We start from the raw sequence: 14,700 nt of genomic DNA, 5'->3' as shown, positions 1-14,700 counted from the left end.
AGGAGTGGTACTGGGCTGAGACCTACAGATAACTCCTGTCACCCCGTGAGGTCTCCCCATCCCCAGCCCATGAGGTCCGCCCCCGTCAGCCCGCGAGGTCGTCCCCCCCCCCCCCCCCCCCCCGTCAGCCCGCGAGGTCTTCCCCCCGTCAGCCTGCGAGGTCTCCCCTTCTCCCCTTTCACCCCGAAAGGTCTCCCAGTCCCCCCCATGAGGTCCCCCTGTGGGCCCCGTGAGGTCCTCCCTGTGGGCCCCGTGGGGTCCTCCCTGTGGGCCCCGTGAGGTCCTCCCTGTGGGCCCCGTGGGGTCCTCCCTGTGGGCCCCGTGAGGTCCTCCCTGTGTGCCCCGTGAGGGTCTCCCTGTGGGCCCCGTGAGGTCCTCCCTGTGTGCCCCGTGAGGGTCTCCCTGTGGGCCCCGTGGAGTCTTCCCGGTCCCCCCCCGTGAGGTCTCCCTGTCCCCCCCATGAGGTCTCCCGGTCCCCCCCGTGAGGTCTCCCTGTTGCCCCGAGAGGTCCCCCCATGAGGTTCTCCCGTCGCCCTGTGAGGTCTCCCGACGCCCCGTGAGGTCTCCCGACGCCCCGTGAGGTCTCCCTGTTGCCCCGAGAGGTCCCCCCCATGAGGTTCTCCCGTCGCCCCGTGAGGTCTCCCGTCACCCCGTGAGGTCTCCCGATGCCCCGTGAGGTCTCCCTGTCGCCCCGAGAGGTCCCCCCACGAGGTTCTCCCGACGCCCCGTGAGGTCTCCCCCGTCACCCCGTGAGGCCTTCCCTGTCACAACGTGGGGTCTCCCCTGACACCTCGTGAGGTCTCCTTGTCACCCTCTGAGGTCTCACCTGTCACCCCGTGAGGTCTCCCCTGTCACCCCGTGAGGTCTCCCAGTGACTTTGTGAGGTCTCCCGTCACCCCGTCAGATCTCCCCTGTCACCCCCTGAGGTCACCCGTCACCCCGTGAGGCCTTCCCTGTCACAACTTGGGGTCTCCCCTGACACCTCATGAGGTTTCCCGGTGACCCCATGAGGTCTCCCCTGTCACAACGTGAGGTCTCCCCTGTCACCTCGTGTGGTCTCCCAGTCCCCCCGCGAGGTCTCCCCCGTCCCCCCGTGGGGTCTCCCCCGTCCCCCCCCGTGAGGTCTCCCCCGTCACCCCTGTGAGGTCTCCCCCGTCACCCCCGTGAGGCCTTCCCCGTCACCTCGTGTGGTCTCCCGGTCCCCCTGCGAGGTCTCCCCCATCCCCCCGCAAGGTCTCCCCCATCCCCCGTGAGGTCTCCCCCGTCCCCCTCGTGAGGTCCCCCCCGTGAGGTCTCCCCCGTCCCCCCTGTGAGGTCTCCCCCGTCACCCCGTGAGGTCTCCCCCGTCACCCCGTGAGGCCTTCCCTGTCACCTCGTGTGGTCTCCCGGTCCCCCTGCGAGGTCTCCCCCATCCCCCCGCGAGGTCTCCCCCGTCCCCCGTGAGGTCTCCCCCATCCCCCTCGTGAGGTCTCCCCCGTCCCCCCGTGAGGTCTCCCCCGTCACCCCGTGAGGTCTCCCCCGTCACCCCGTGAGGTCTCCCCCGTCACCCCGTGAGGTCTCCCCCGTCACCCCGTGAGGTCTCCCCCGTCCCCCCCGTGAGGTCTCCCCCGTCCCCCCCGTGAGGCCTACCCTGTCACCTCGTGTGGTCTCCCAGTCCCCCTGCGAGGTCTCCCCCATCCCCCGCAAGGTCTCCCCCGTCCCCCTCGTGAGGTCTCCCCCGTCCCCCCCCGTGAGGTCTCCCCCGTCCCCCCCGTGAGGTCTCCCCCGTGCCCCCCCCGTGAGGTCTCCCCCGTCCCCCCTGTGAGGTCTCCCCCGTCCCCCCGTGAGGTCTCCCCCGTCCCCCGTGAGGTCTCCCCCGTCCTCCTCGTGAGGTCTCCCCCGTCCCCGTCCCCCCCCGTGAGGTCTCCCCCGTCCCCCCGTGAGGTCTCCCCCGTCCCCCCGTGAGGTCTCCCCCGTCCCCCCCGTGAGGTCTCCCCCGTCCCCCCGTGAGGTCTCCCTGTAACATCAAGAAACTGCTGAACTGGTTAGTTATTGGAAATTGAAGTAAAGCATGCGGTCGGCCGTCCGTGTCTTAACCAGTGCCCGTGTGTGCGTGGATTTACTCCGTCACCCAGGAATCCCCCACTGTGCAAGAAACGGTGGTGTCACGCGTGATACATATCAGGACTAAAGGTAATCCATTATTTGGGTTCCCCTTTATTAACCTGCCCTCGGCCCTTGGACGTGTCACCTGTTACCCTCCGGGTGGGAGACGGTTGAGCCACCGTGACAGGGCCCAGACTCTACCCCGCTGTCTCCTAGGCCGTGGCCCGCTTCTTGGACGCTGTATATTCGGTCGTTATATGTATACACTATGCATATATATGTATCTGGTATATATATATACTGTGCCTATCTTTATATGTGCATTTCTGTAACCAGTGTATATGAGCATACAGTATATATACTGACCCTACATGTATCCGGTGTATACTGCAGATAGTGTATATCTATATCCGGTGGACATCTGTTCAGTAGATGTTTTCCCACTGTGGAGGTCTATACTTGTGTATATATATATACTGCGTCTACTTCTGGCACTCACCTCAGTCTGTTTGGAGTCGGCTTGAACCCGGCGATGCCACAGAAGCTGGCCGGGAGGCGGATGCTGCCACCAATGTCCGTTCCAATGCCCAGAATGGAAGCTCCACCGCTGATCAGTGCCCCTTCGCCCCCCGAGGATCCTGCGACCCCCTTGGTTCTGTTATGAGGGTTTACTGTAAATCCATATATGGGGTTACTGGTCTCGTAGCTGGAAGGCAAATGGAGGGGGTTGTAACAATTTGTGCTGTCATGGTCCAGCGGCTGCGGTCCTATAGGCTCTGCCGCCCCTCATAGTCCCCACCACCACCACCACCACCATAGGTCCGAGAGTTCACCATACAAGTAGACGATGGAGGAAATCTCAGGGCTTGTAGAGACAACGGAACGCAAGAGGTTCTGCAGCAACCGGAGCTGTGGCACTCATGGAGAAGCCATACTGTGCCAGTGATGTGGTGGGTAGTCCGGTGATGTGGTGGGCAGTCCAGTGATGTGGTGGGCAGTCCAGTGATGTGGTGGGCAGTCCAGTGATGTGGTGGGCAGTCCGGTGATGTGGTGGGCAGTCCGGTGATGTGGTGGGCAGTCCGGTGATGTGGTGGGCAGTCCGGTGATGTGGTGGGCAGTCCGGTGATGTGGTGGGCAGTCCGGTGATGTGGTGGGCAGTCCGGTGATGTGGTGGGCAGTCCGGTGATGTGGTGGGCAGTCCGGTGATGTGGTGGGCAGTCCGGTGATGTGGTGGGCAGTCCGGTGATGTGGTGGGCAGTCCGGTGATGTGGTGGGCAGTCCGGTGATGTGGTGGGCAGTCCGGTGATGTGGTGGGCAGTCCGGTGATGTGGTGGGCAGTCCGGTGATGTGGTGGGCAGTCCGGTGATGTGGTGGGTAGTCCGGTGATGTGGTGGGCAGTCCGGTGATGTGGTGGGTAGTCCGGTGATGTGGTGGGCAGTCCGGTGATGTGGTGGGCAGTCCGGTGATGTGGTGGGCAGTCTGGTGCAACAAGTGTACTCACCAGAACAAACCCTGCGGAACATTTGTCTTGGCAAACACAACGGCCCCCTGCTTCTTCAGGACTCTGACGATGACGCTGTCCTCCTCCTCCACATCATCCAGGTTCTGCACCAGGCCACAGGTGGAGGGCTGACCCTGAAGACACACCTGGTGAGGACCCGCTTACCCCACAGAGCTTACAATCTAATATGTTATGGAGGTGTCCTTACCGCATAACCAATGTGTTCCTTTATAGAGACCGGCACCCCATAGAGGGGACCCTTCGCGCCGCCCCTTCGCAGACCTTCCAGCTGCACCTCGAAGTCAGACAGGAAAACCGTCACACAATTCAGGTCGTCGTTCACTTGTAGAGCCTGAGAGAGTGAGGGACATATGGAGAACATACATCACCACGTAGGTGGGACCAATAGAGAGCATACGGCACCATATAGGGGGAACATATAGAGAACATACAGCACCACATAGGGGAGCATATAGAGAATATACTGCACCACATAGCGGCATATAGAGAACATAGAGCACCACGTGGGGGGGGGGAGACATATAGAGAACATACTGCATGGGAGGTGGAGGAACATATAGAGAACATTCTATACAACATAGATGGGACATATAGAGAACATAAGGCATCACATAAAGGGTACATATAAAGAACATACGACACCACGGGGGGACATATAGCGAACATAAGGCACCACATAGGGGGAGCATATAGAGAACATACGGCACCACGTGGGGGCATATATAAAACATATAGAGAACATACAGCACCACATAGGGAGGACAGATAGAGAATATACTGCACCACATGGGGGCATATAGAGAACACACAGCACCTCGTAGGGGGAGGGACATATAGAGAACATACAGCATGGCGGATGGAGGAACATATAGAGGACATACAGTACCACATAGATGGGACGAATAGAGAGCATATGGCGCCACGTAGGGGGGGCATATAGAGAACATACAGCACCACGTAGGGGGGAGGGGCATATAAAAAACATACAGCACGACGGGGGAAGGAACATATAGAGAACATACAGAACCACGGGGGGTAGGATTATATAGAGAACACATGGCACCACGTAAGAGGAGGGACATACATAGAACATACAGCACCATGCGGGGGGCGAACATGTAGAGAACATACAGCACCATGGGGGGGGCAAACATATAAAGAACATACAGCACCACATAGATGGGACATATGAAGAACATACGGAACAACGTAGGGGGGACATATAGAGAACATACAGCACCAAGTAGGGTGTAGGACATATAGAGAACATATAGCACGGGGGTGGAGTAACATATAGAGAACATATTGCACCACGTAGGAGGACATATAGAGAATATACAGCATGGGGGTGGAGGAACATATAGCGAACATACCGCACCATGTAAGGGGTACATATAGAGAACATAAGGCACCACGGGGGGACATATAGAGAACATACGGCACCACCGACACCACATAGAGGGAGGGACATAAAAAGAACATACAGCACGGGGGTGGAGGAACATATAGAGAACATACAGCACCACATAGGGGGGATATATTGAGAACATACCTCACCACATAGGGGGTCATATGGAGAACATACAGCACTATGGGGGGGTCATATAGATAGCATACAGCATCACGGGGTGGGGGCATATAAAGAACATACAGCACCAAGGGGGGGGGGGAATATAGCACCACAAAGATGGGACATATAGAGAACATACGGCACCACATGGGGGGGGACATAGAGATTATACGTCACCACGTAGGGGGACATATAGAGAACATACCGCACCACCGGGGGGGAACATATAGAGAACATATGACACCATGTAGTGGGGAGGAACATATAGAGAACATACGGCACCATCTAGGGGGGAGGAACATACAGAGAACATACAGCACCACGTACGGGCAGGGACGTACAGAATCAGGTAGCTAGTCAGCCATCGCTCGTATTCATTGACTTGCCTTTCACAGGTAACTATATCCTTTATCCATCTTATCTGCATGACCCCCTATAGCGTCAGTCGTGCGACCCCTATAGAGGCTGCACTCACCTTCTCAATGTAGGAGTAGAGGACACTGTCCGGGGTCAGGGAACCGTCCCTCAGCTTCTCGGTCAGCTGCAGTAGCGTCAGCTCCACGACCGTCCTGCTGTCCACGGTGGGATTCTGAGACAACAGATGACAGAAGGAGGACGCTGCTACCATCGTGACAACGGGCCGAGAGACTTTAGGCGTCAGACATTCTCAGGCTGGCCCACTCAGTATGCTGGCTGTATGGCGGCCATTGTATGTAGTTTGTCAGGACCCTGGGAAAGCTGAGTGAATTCAATGTTCTAACTTCCCATTCCTCCCATGCAGCTGGCCATAAACTAGCCAATGACAAGGAGGTGCTAAGTGCCCCCTGCTGGTGTTTAGGGACACCCTCTTCAGTCCATAAACACAGCGCTGCCAAGGTTTTTAGTAATGCCTAGTCCTTGTGTGCATTTACAGCGCGAGGTTTGATTGATAGTTTTGAGCGATCCCCTTGCGCTCCCAGCGGGGGATGCAGAACACAGCTGGAGTGCTGTCTTCTGCATCCAGCTGTTCTCTGCTTAAAGTGCTCAGCTGAGCGCTCCCAGCGGGGGATGCAGAACACAGCTATAGACTAAAATAATAACTTTTATTAAGATCCTTTTAAAAACGTATATATGGGCTATAAAGACTCAAAACATAAATACAAAGGGATGTAACGCTACAGTCTCTGAGGAGATCCCAGTGCTTCTAGACAATAGGGATCTCTTATCATCTTAGCGAGTAGTGCATACGACCAGTAGGTGTCATAGAGGATGTAAATACCCATACAGTTAGACTCAGATCTGTTTGATATAGTCTGAATGATGGAGGTGAGTCTATCAGTACGGGCTCAGTTTGTGGCTCAGTTTGTGGCTCAGTTTGTGGCTCACTTTGGGCTCTCTTTGGGCTCTCTTTGGGCTCTCCTGACAGATAGTACATATGATCACCAAGTCTGATCGGAAAGTAGATAGACGCACCCAGTTAGACTCAGATCTTGGTATGTGGTCTGAGAACTATGAGGGAGTCTATCAGTACGGGCTCAAATTCGGGCTCAGCTGCGGCTCGGCGCGTTTCCCCACAATTCGTGGTTCATCAGGAGCAGAGCCGGTATTGGGCTGTCTACTTGTATAAGTCTGCGCACTTCTGTGTTGGGTGACCAATAGAAGTCATTTCTCTGATGGTCTGATAGGATATTGAATAGTCTCTGGGAGGAGATATGCAGACCATTCAGCATCAGGTCCTGCTTCTCAGATATAACTTAAGAAAAGAAAGGATATATATTTTCTCCTTTTCTTAAGTCCAGCCTAATTAGTCCTACATAAAATCGCGTATCCCACGATTAGTGAGCATGCGACTAATTGCTAAGCCACTGATAGCGGTCAGCTAGCTGAGATGGCAGAAGGTGCTGGAGGTAGTAATTATGTCGGTGGTGCCCATAATAGAGCTGAAGGACCGTTAGGACTGCAGATCACTGATATTGGCTATTAGAGACTATCTTGTCAGCTCTCCTTGAGTAGCAGTCTATGAAGGATGCGTGGCATCTAATGACCCATAAAAAGGGCAGCTAGATAAGACATAGGGTCCGCCGTGCCGTAGATAAGACATAGGGTCTGCCGTGCCATAGATAAGACATAGGGTCCGCCGTGCCATAGATAAGACATAGGGTCCGCCGTGCCATAGATAAGACATAGGGTCCGCCGTGCCATAGATAAGACATAGGGTCCGCCGTGCCATAGATAAGACATAGGGTCCGCCGTGCCATAGATAAGACATAGGGGCTGCCGTGCCATAGATAAGACATAGGGTCCGCCGTGCCATAGATAAGACATAGGGTCCGCCGTGCCATAGATAAGACATAGGGTCCGCCGTGCCATAGATAAGACATAGGGTCCGCCGTGCCATAGATAAGACATAGGGTCCGCCGTGCCGTAGATAAGACATAGGGTCCGCCTTGCCGTAGATAAGACATAGGGTCCGCTGTGCCATAGATAAGACATAGGGTCCGCCGTGCCATAGATAAGACATAGGGTCCGCCGTGCCATAGATAAGACATAGGGTCCGCCGTGCCGTAGATAAGACATAGGGTCCGCCGTGCCGTAGATAAGACATAGGGTCCGCTGTGCCATAGATAAGACATAGGGTCCGCCGTGCCATAGATAAGACATAGGGTCCGCCGTGCCATAGATAAGACATACGGTCCGCCGTGCCATAGATAAGACATAGGGTCCGCCGTGCCATAGATAAGACATAGGGTCCGCCGTGCCATAGATAAGACATAGGGTCCGCCGTGCCATAGATAAGACATAGGGTCCGCCGTGCCATAGATAAGACATAGGGTCCGCCGTGCCATAGATAAGACATAGGGTCCGCCGTGCCATAGATAAGACATAGGGTCCGCCGTGCCATAGATAAGACATAGGGTCCGCCGTGCCATAGATAAGACATAGGGTCCGCCGTGCCATAGATAAGACATAGGGTCCGCCGTGCCATAGATAAGACATAGGGTCCGCCGTGCCATAGATAAGACATAGGGTCCGCCGTGCCATAGATAAGACATAGGGTCCGCCGTGCCATAGATAAGACATAGGGTCCGCCGTGCCATAGATAAGACATAGGGTCCGCCGTGCCGTAGATAAGACATAGGGTCCGCCGTGCCATAGATAAGACATAGGGTCCGCCGTGCCATAGATAAGACATAGGGTCCGCCGTGCCATAGATAAGACATAGGGTCCGCCGTGCCGTAGATAAGACATAGGGTCCGCCGTGCCGTAGATAAGACATAGGGTCCGCCGTGCCGTAGATAAGACATAGGGTCCGCCGTGCCATAGATAAGACATAGGGTCCGCCGTGCCATAGATAAGACATAGGGTCTGCCGTGCCATAGATAAGACATAGGGTCCGCCGTGCCATAGATAAGACATAGGGTCCGCCGTGCCATAGATAAGACATAGGGTCCGCCGTGCCGTAGATAAGACATAGGGTCCGCCTTGCCGTAGATAAGACATAGGGTCCGCTGTGCCATAGATAAGACATAGGGTCCGCCGTGCCATAGATAAGACATAGGGTCCGCCGTGCCATAGATAAGACATAGGGTCCGCCGTGCCATAGATAAGACATAGGGTCCGCCGTGCCGTAGATAAGACATAGGGTCCGCCGTGCCATAGATAAGACATAGGGTCCGCCGTGCCATAGATAAGACATAGGGTCCGCCGTGCCATAGATAAGACATAGGGTCCGCCGTGCCATAGATAAGACATAGGGTCCGCCGTGCCATACATAAGACATAGGGTCCGCCGTGCCATAGATAAGACATAGGGTCAGCCGTGCCATAGATAAGACATAGGGTCCGCAGTGCCATAGATAAGACATAGGGTCCGCAGTGCCATAGATAAGACATAGGGTCAGCCGTGCCATAGATAAGACATAGGGTCCGCCGTGCCATAGATAAGACACAGGGTCCGCCGTGCCATAGATAAGACATAGGGTCCGCCGTGCCATAGATAAGAATCAGCCTGCGTGAAGTATAGGTAAGGCTGATCCTGCAGCGCGTCCAAAGTTGTTAGATTACAAAAATGCGCCAACAGTTCCAATGCCCGGCGAGAGGTTTCAAGTATATCAGGGCTGAAGAAAATCAAATGATAAGATAAAATAGAAAAGATGCAGCGCCTGCAGCCCTCTTTATGGGTCATTAGATGCCACGCATCCTTCATAGACTGCTACTCAAGGAGAGCTGACAAGATAGTCTCTAATAGCCAATATCAGTGATCTGCAGTCCTAACTGTCCTTCAGCTCTATTATGGGCACCACCGACATAATTACTACCTCCAGCACCTTCTGCCATCTCAGCTAGCTGACCGCTATCAGTGGCTTAGCAATTAGTCGCATGCTCACTAATCGTGGGATACGCGATTTTATGTAGGACTCATTAGGCTGGACTTAAGAAAAGGAGAAAATATATATCCTTTCTTTTCTTAAGTTATATCTGAGAAGCAGGACCTGATGCTGAATGGTCTGCATATCTCCTCCCAGAGACTATTCAATATCCTATCAGACCATCAGAGAAATGACTTCTATTGGTCACCCAACACAGAAGTGCGCAGACTTATACAAGTAGACAGCCCAATACCGGCTCTGCTCCTGATGAACCACGAATTGTGGGGAAACGCGTCGAGCCGCAGCTGAGCCCGAATTTGAGCCCGTACTGATAGACTCCCTCATAGTTCTCAGACCACATACCAAGATCTGAGTCTAACTGGGTGCGTCTATCTACTTTCCGATCAGACTTGGTGATCATATGTACTATCTGTCAAGAGAGCCCAAAGTGAGCCACAAAGTGAGCCACAAACTGAGCCACAAACTGAGCCACAAACTGAGCCCGTACTGATAGACTCACCTCCATCATTCAGACTATATCAAACAGATCTGAGTCTAACTGTATGGGTATTTACATCCTCTATGACACCTACTGGTCGTATGCACTACTCGCTAAGATCATAAGAGATCCCTATTGTCTAGAAGCACTGGGATCTCCTCAGAGACTGTAACGTGACATCCCTTTGTATTTATGTTGTGAGTCTTTATAGCCCATATATACGTTTTTAAAAGGATCTTAATAAAAGTTATTATTTTAGTCTATAGCTGTGAAGGGCATAACTTTAAATACTGTAGACTTACCTGCTCCTGTGAATCAGCAGGGGATGCAGAACACAGCTGGAGTGCTGTCTTCTGCATCCAGCTGTTCTCTGCTTAAAGTGCTCAGCTGAGCGCTCCCAGCGGGGGATGCAGAACACAGCTGAACCGCTGTGTTCTTCATACCCAGCCTGTGATCAGGGAGCGGGATACAGCTGAAACAATATCCCTCCGTGAACTCCTAAAAGGGCTCCTATCCACTAGCGGTTTTGTTTTACGGGAATGTCAATGGGACATTGACAACACATTGATATGCGACTCCCAGAACCCCCCGATGGCATATCTGCATAACAAGGCATAGGATAAAATCATAACTAGGAATATGCCGGGCCGATATTCCTGATCGGAGGGCCTTCGGCCGAGATAGGACTGCAATGAGGAGTGATGCTTTACCGTCCATCCTGCCAGCACACATGGAGGTTGCCCTTTGACCCCGTTGGGACAGGAAGAGGAGAGTTCTTAAGGCCGCCTCCTATCACCATTCTCCAGTGTTCTTCCTGTCCCAACGGACACAGAGGGAGTTCCCATGTGTGCCGGAAATGGAGAGCCCTGCGGGAGAAAACTCACCAGGATCCGGCCAGGAACCGTTCTGCTCGGAGGCGATCTCCAGATCGCCACCCCCTGCAAATGCTGCAGAAGACAGCCTAGACTGAGCGCTCCGGTGGACATCCTGCTCAGGAGGAGCGGAGACGGTCTCCAGATTGTTGCCCCTCCAGAAATGCTGTGCATCCCTGCAGAGGGGCCGGCGTCTAGCCCCGGTGGAGTGTGCCGAACGATGACGCGAGACGCGGCACCCCCAATGTGATGATGGCGGACGCTCGGGCATCCAGGGGCACCAAATACAAATAGAAATGGCATTTTCACCCCCTAGAATTCAGCCTGTGGGAGGTAAGCCCTGGATCACCTCCATAAGCAGAACTGTGTGAAGCATGGACAGCCTGGAAGGGGACAGGAACCCACCAACTGTGGACAAGACACGTGGCAATAATAGCTACATTGTGGCTATAATGGCTTCTCCGGCATTTTTTGCAGGAGGAAGCATCCAAACAAAAAGTGTCGTGTAAAAAGATGTGTACCATGTGCCAAAAACATTGGACGACTCTGCAAAAGAGGGGAAAAAACCAAAAACCCACTTATTTGTGTGGTGATGGAGGAGGTGCAGGCAAAAAGAGCTTAAGTGATCTCTCAGACCAGCCTGGGCCCTCTAGGCCGGCCAGACGGGCCAGGAGGCAGATCCACCGCTCCTCATCTGAAGCTTCAGAGATGGATTATTCTGAAGGGAATAGTGGTGAAAAAGGCAGACAAAGGGGGGGGGGGGGGGGGGGGGTACCTATGGATACGGAAAGATATGAAGAAACATCAGAGGATACGGATCAAGATGTGAAAAGAAGATCCACTAAAGATAATCAGAACTCATAGAAAGAGGGATGGAGACCGACAGCCGAAGAAAGTAAGAAGGAAAATACATATAGAGGCAGAAGTAGCGGACCTCCACCGACTACCCAAGGTACATACGGTATGGATAGTCCGCCCGGCCGACCCGTTATAGCCGGAACAGATTCTATCACCAGTCGGTTGTCAGAATATCCTGACAAACAGCTTCAAAGGTATGGCAGAGGATTACCTACCTGACTAAGACACGGGCCAACTATGAGGACTCATCGGGGGGATTCAATGGCATCATTATATTCTAGTATCCCCCCCACCAAAGGAGCTCCAGCAATAGAATGTCACCGCTCCCAAGACCCCGATGCCAATTTATTACAGAATCAATAGTATTCATACTGGAAAATAACGATTTCACCTTTGACAAAAAATATTATAAGCAGAGACGGGGGACTGCGATGGGGACTAAAATATTATAAGCAGAGACAGGGGACTGCGATGGGGGCTAAAATATTATAAGCAGAGACGGAGGACTGCGATGGGGACTAAAATATTATAAGCAGAGACAGGGGACTGCGATGGGGGCTAAAATATTATAAGCAGAGACGGAGGACTGCGATGGGGACTAAAATATTATAAGCAGAGACGGGGGACTGCGATGGGGACTAAAATATTATAAGCAGAGACGGGGGACTGCGATGGGGTCCAAAATATTATAAGCAGAGACGGGGGACTGCGATGGGGTCCAAAATATTATAAGCAGAGACGGGGGACTGCAATAGGGACTAAAATATTATAAGCAGAGACGGAGGACTGCGATGGGGACTAAAATATTATAAGCAGACACGGGGGACTGCGATGGGGACCAAAATATTATAAGCAGAGACGGGGGACTGCGATGGGGACTAAAATATTATAAGCAGAGACGAAGGACTGCGATGGGGACCAAAATATTATAAGCAGAGACGGGGGACTGCGATGGGGACCAAAATATTATAAGCAGAGACGAAGGACTGTGATGGGGACTAAAATATTATAAGCAGAGACGGGGGACTGCGATGGGGACTAAAATATTATAAGCAGAGACGGGGGACTGCGATGGGGACTAAAATATTATAGGCAGAGACGGGGGACTGCGATGGGGACTAAAATATTATAAGCAGAGACGGGGGACTGCGATGGGGACCAAAATATTATAAGCAGAGACGGGGGACTGCGATGGGGACTAAAATATTATAAGCAGAGACGGGGGACTGCGATGGGGACTAAAATATTATAAGCAGAGACGGGGGACTGCGATGGGGACTAAAATATTATAAGCAGAGACGGGGGACTGCGATAGGGGCTAAAATATTATAAGCAGAGACGGGGGACTGCGATAGGGGCTAAAATATTATAAGCAGAGACGGGGGACTGCGATGGGGACCAAAATATTATAAGCAGAGACGGGGGACTGCGATGGGGACTAAAATATTATAAGCAGAGACGGGGGACTGCGATGGGGACTAAAATATTATAAGCAGAGACGGGGGACTGCGATGGGCGCTAAAATATTATAAGCAGAGACGGGGGACTGCGATGGGGACTAAAATATTATAAGCAGAGACGGGGGACTGCGATGGGGACTAAAATATTATAAGCAGAGACGGGGGACTGCGATGGGGACTAAAATATTATAAGCAGAGACGGGGGACTGCGATGGGGACCAAAATATTATAAGCAGAGACGGGGGACTGCGATGGGGACTAAAATATTATAAGCAGAGACGGGGGACTGCGATGGGGACTAAAATATTATAAGCAGAGACGGGGGACTGCGATGGGGACTAAAATATTATAAGCAGAGACGGGGGACTGCGATGGGCGCTAAAATAATATAAGCAGAGACAGGGGACTGCGATGGGGACCAAAATATTATAAGCAGAGATGGGGGACTGCAATGGGGGCTAAAATATTATAAGCAGAGATGAGGGACTGCGATGGGGACTAAAATATTATAAGCAAAGACGGAGGACTGCGATGGGGGCTAAAATATTATAAGCAGAGACGGAGGACTGCGATGGGGGCTAAAATATTATAAGCAGAGACGGAGGACTGCGATGGGGACTAAAATATTATAAGCAGAGACGGAGGACTGCGATGGGGGCTAAAATATTATAAGCAGAGACGGAGGACTGTGATGGGGACTAAAATATTATAAGCAAATACGGGGGACTGCGCTAGGGGCTATAATATTATAAGCAAAGACACGGACTGCGATGGGGACCAAAATATTATAAGCAGAGACGGGGGACTGCGATCGGGACCAAAATATTATAAGCAGAGACGGAGGACTGCGATGGGGGCTAAAATATTGTAAGCAGAGACAGGGGACTGCGATGGGGACCAAAATATTATAGGCAGAGACAGGGGACTTCGATGGGGACCAAAATATTATAGGCAGAGACAGGGGACTGCGATGGGGACCAAAATATTATAGGCAGAGACAGGGGACTGCGATGGGGACCAAAATATTATAGGCAGAGACAGGGGACTGCGATGGGGACCAAAATATTATAAACAGAGACAGGGGACTGCGATGGGGACTAAAATATTATAAGCAGAGACGGAGGACTGCGATGGGGGCTAAAATATTTTAAGCAGAGACGGAGGACTGCGATGGGGACTAAAATATTATAAGCAGAGACGGAGGACTGCAATGGGGGCTAAAATATTATAAGCAGAGACGGAGGACTGTGATGGGGACTAAAATATTATAAGCAAATACGGGGGACTGCGCTAGGGGCTATAATATTATAAGCAAAGACACGGACTGCGATGGGGACCAAAATATTATAAGCAGAGACGGGGGACTGCGATCGGGACCAAAATATTATAAGCAGAGACGGAGGACTGCGATGGGGGCTAAAATATTGTAAGCAGAGACAGGGGACTGCGATGGGGACCAAAATATTATAGGCAGAGACAGGGGACT

The 14,700-nt window shown here is 52.8% G+C and overlaps 1 protein-coding gene across 1 annotated transcript in view; it reads right to left on the bottom strand.

Moving 5' to 3' along the window:
• LOC136620329 (fatty-acid amide hydrolase 1-like) overlaps positions 1-14,700 on the bottom strand; it is a 108,228-nt gene that overhangs the window by 49,765 nt on the left and 43,763 nt on the right. Inside the window, exons 2-5 of the mRNA XM_066595026.1 lie at positions 5,653-5,766; positions 3,795-3,938; positions 3,587-3,720; positions 2,585-2,791 (exon numbers count right to left, since the gene is read on the bottom strand). Of these exons, the coding sequence (XP_066451123.1) occupies positions 2,585-2,791; positions 3,587-3,720; positions 3,795-3,938; positions 5,653-5,766 (599 nt within the window). The remainder of the gene's footprint in view (positions 1-2,584; positions 2,792-3,586; positions 3,721-3,794; positions 3,939-5,652; positions 5,767-14,700) is intronic.

This window comes from Eleutherodactylus coqui, chromosome 3 (assembly GCF_035609145.1).
Source record: "Eleutherodactylus coqui strain aEleCoq1 chromosome 3, aEleCoq1.hap1, whole genome shotgun sequence".
Lineage (NCBI taxonomy): Eukaryota > Metazoa > Chordata > Amphibia > Anura > Eleutherodactylidae > Eleutherodactylus > Eleutherodactylus coqui.
This window is presented reverse-complemented; position numbering and strand designations above follow the sequence as displayed.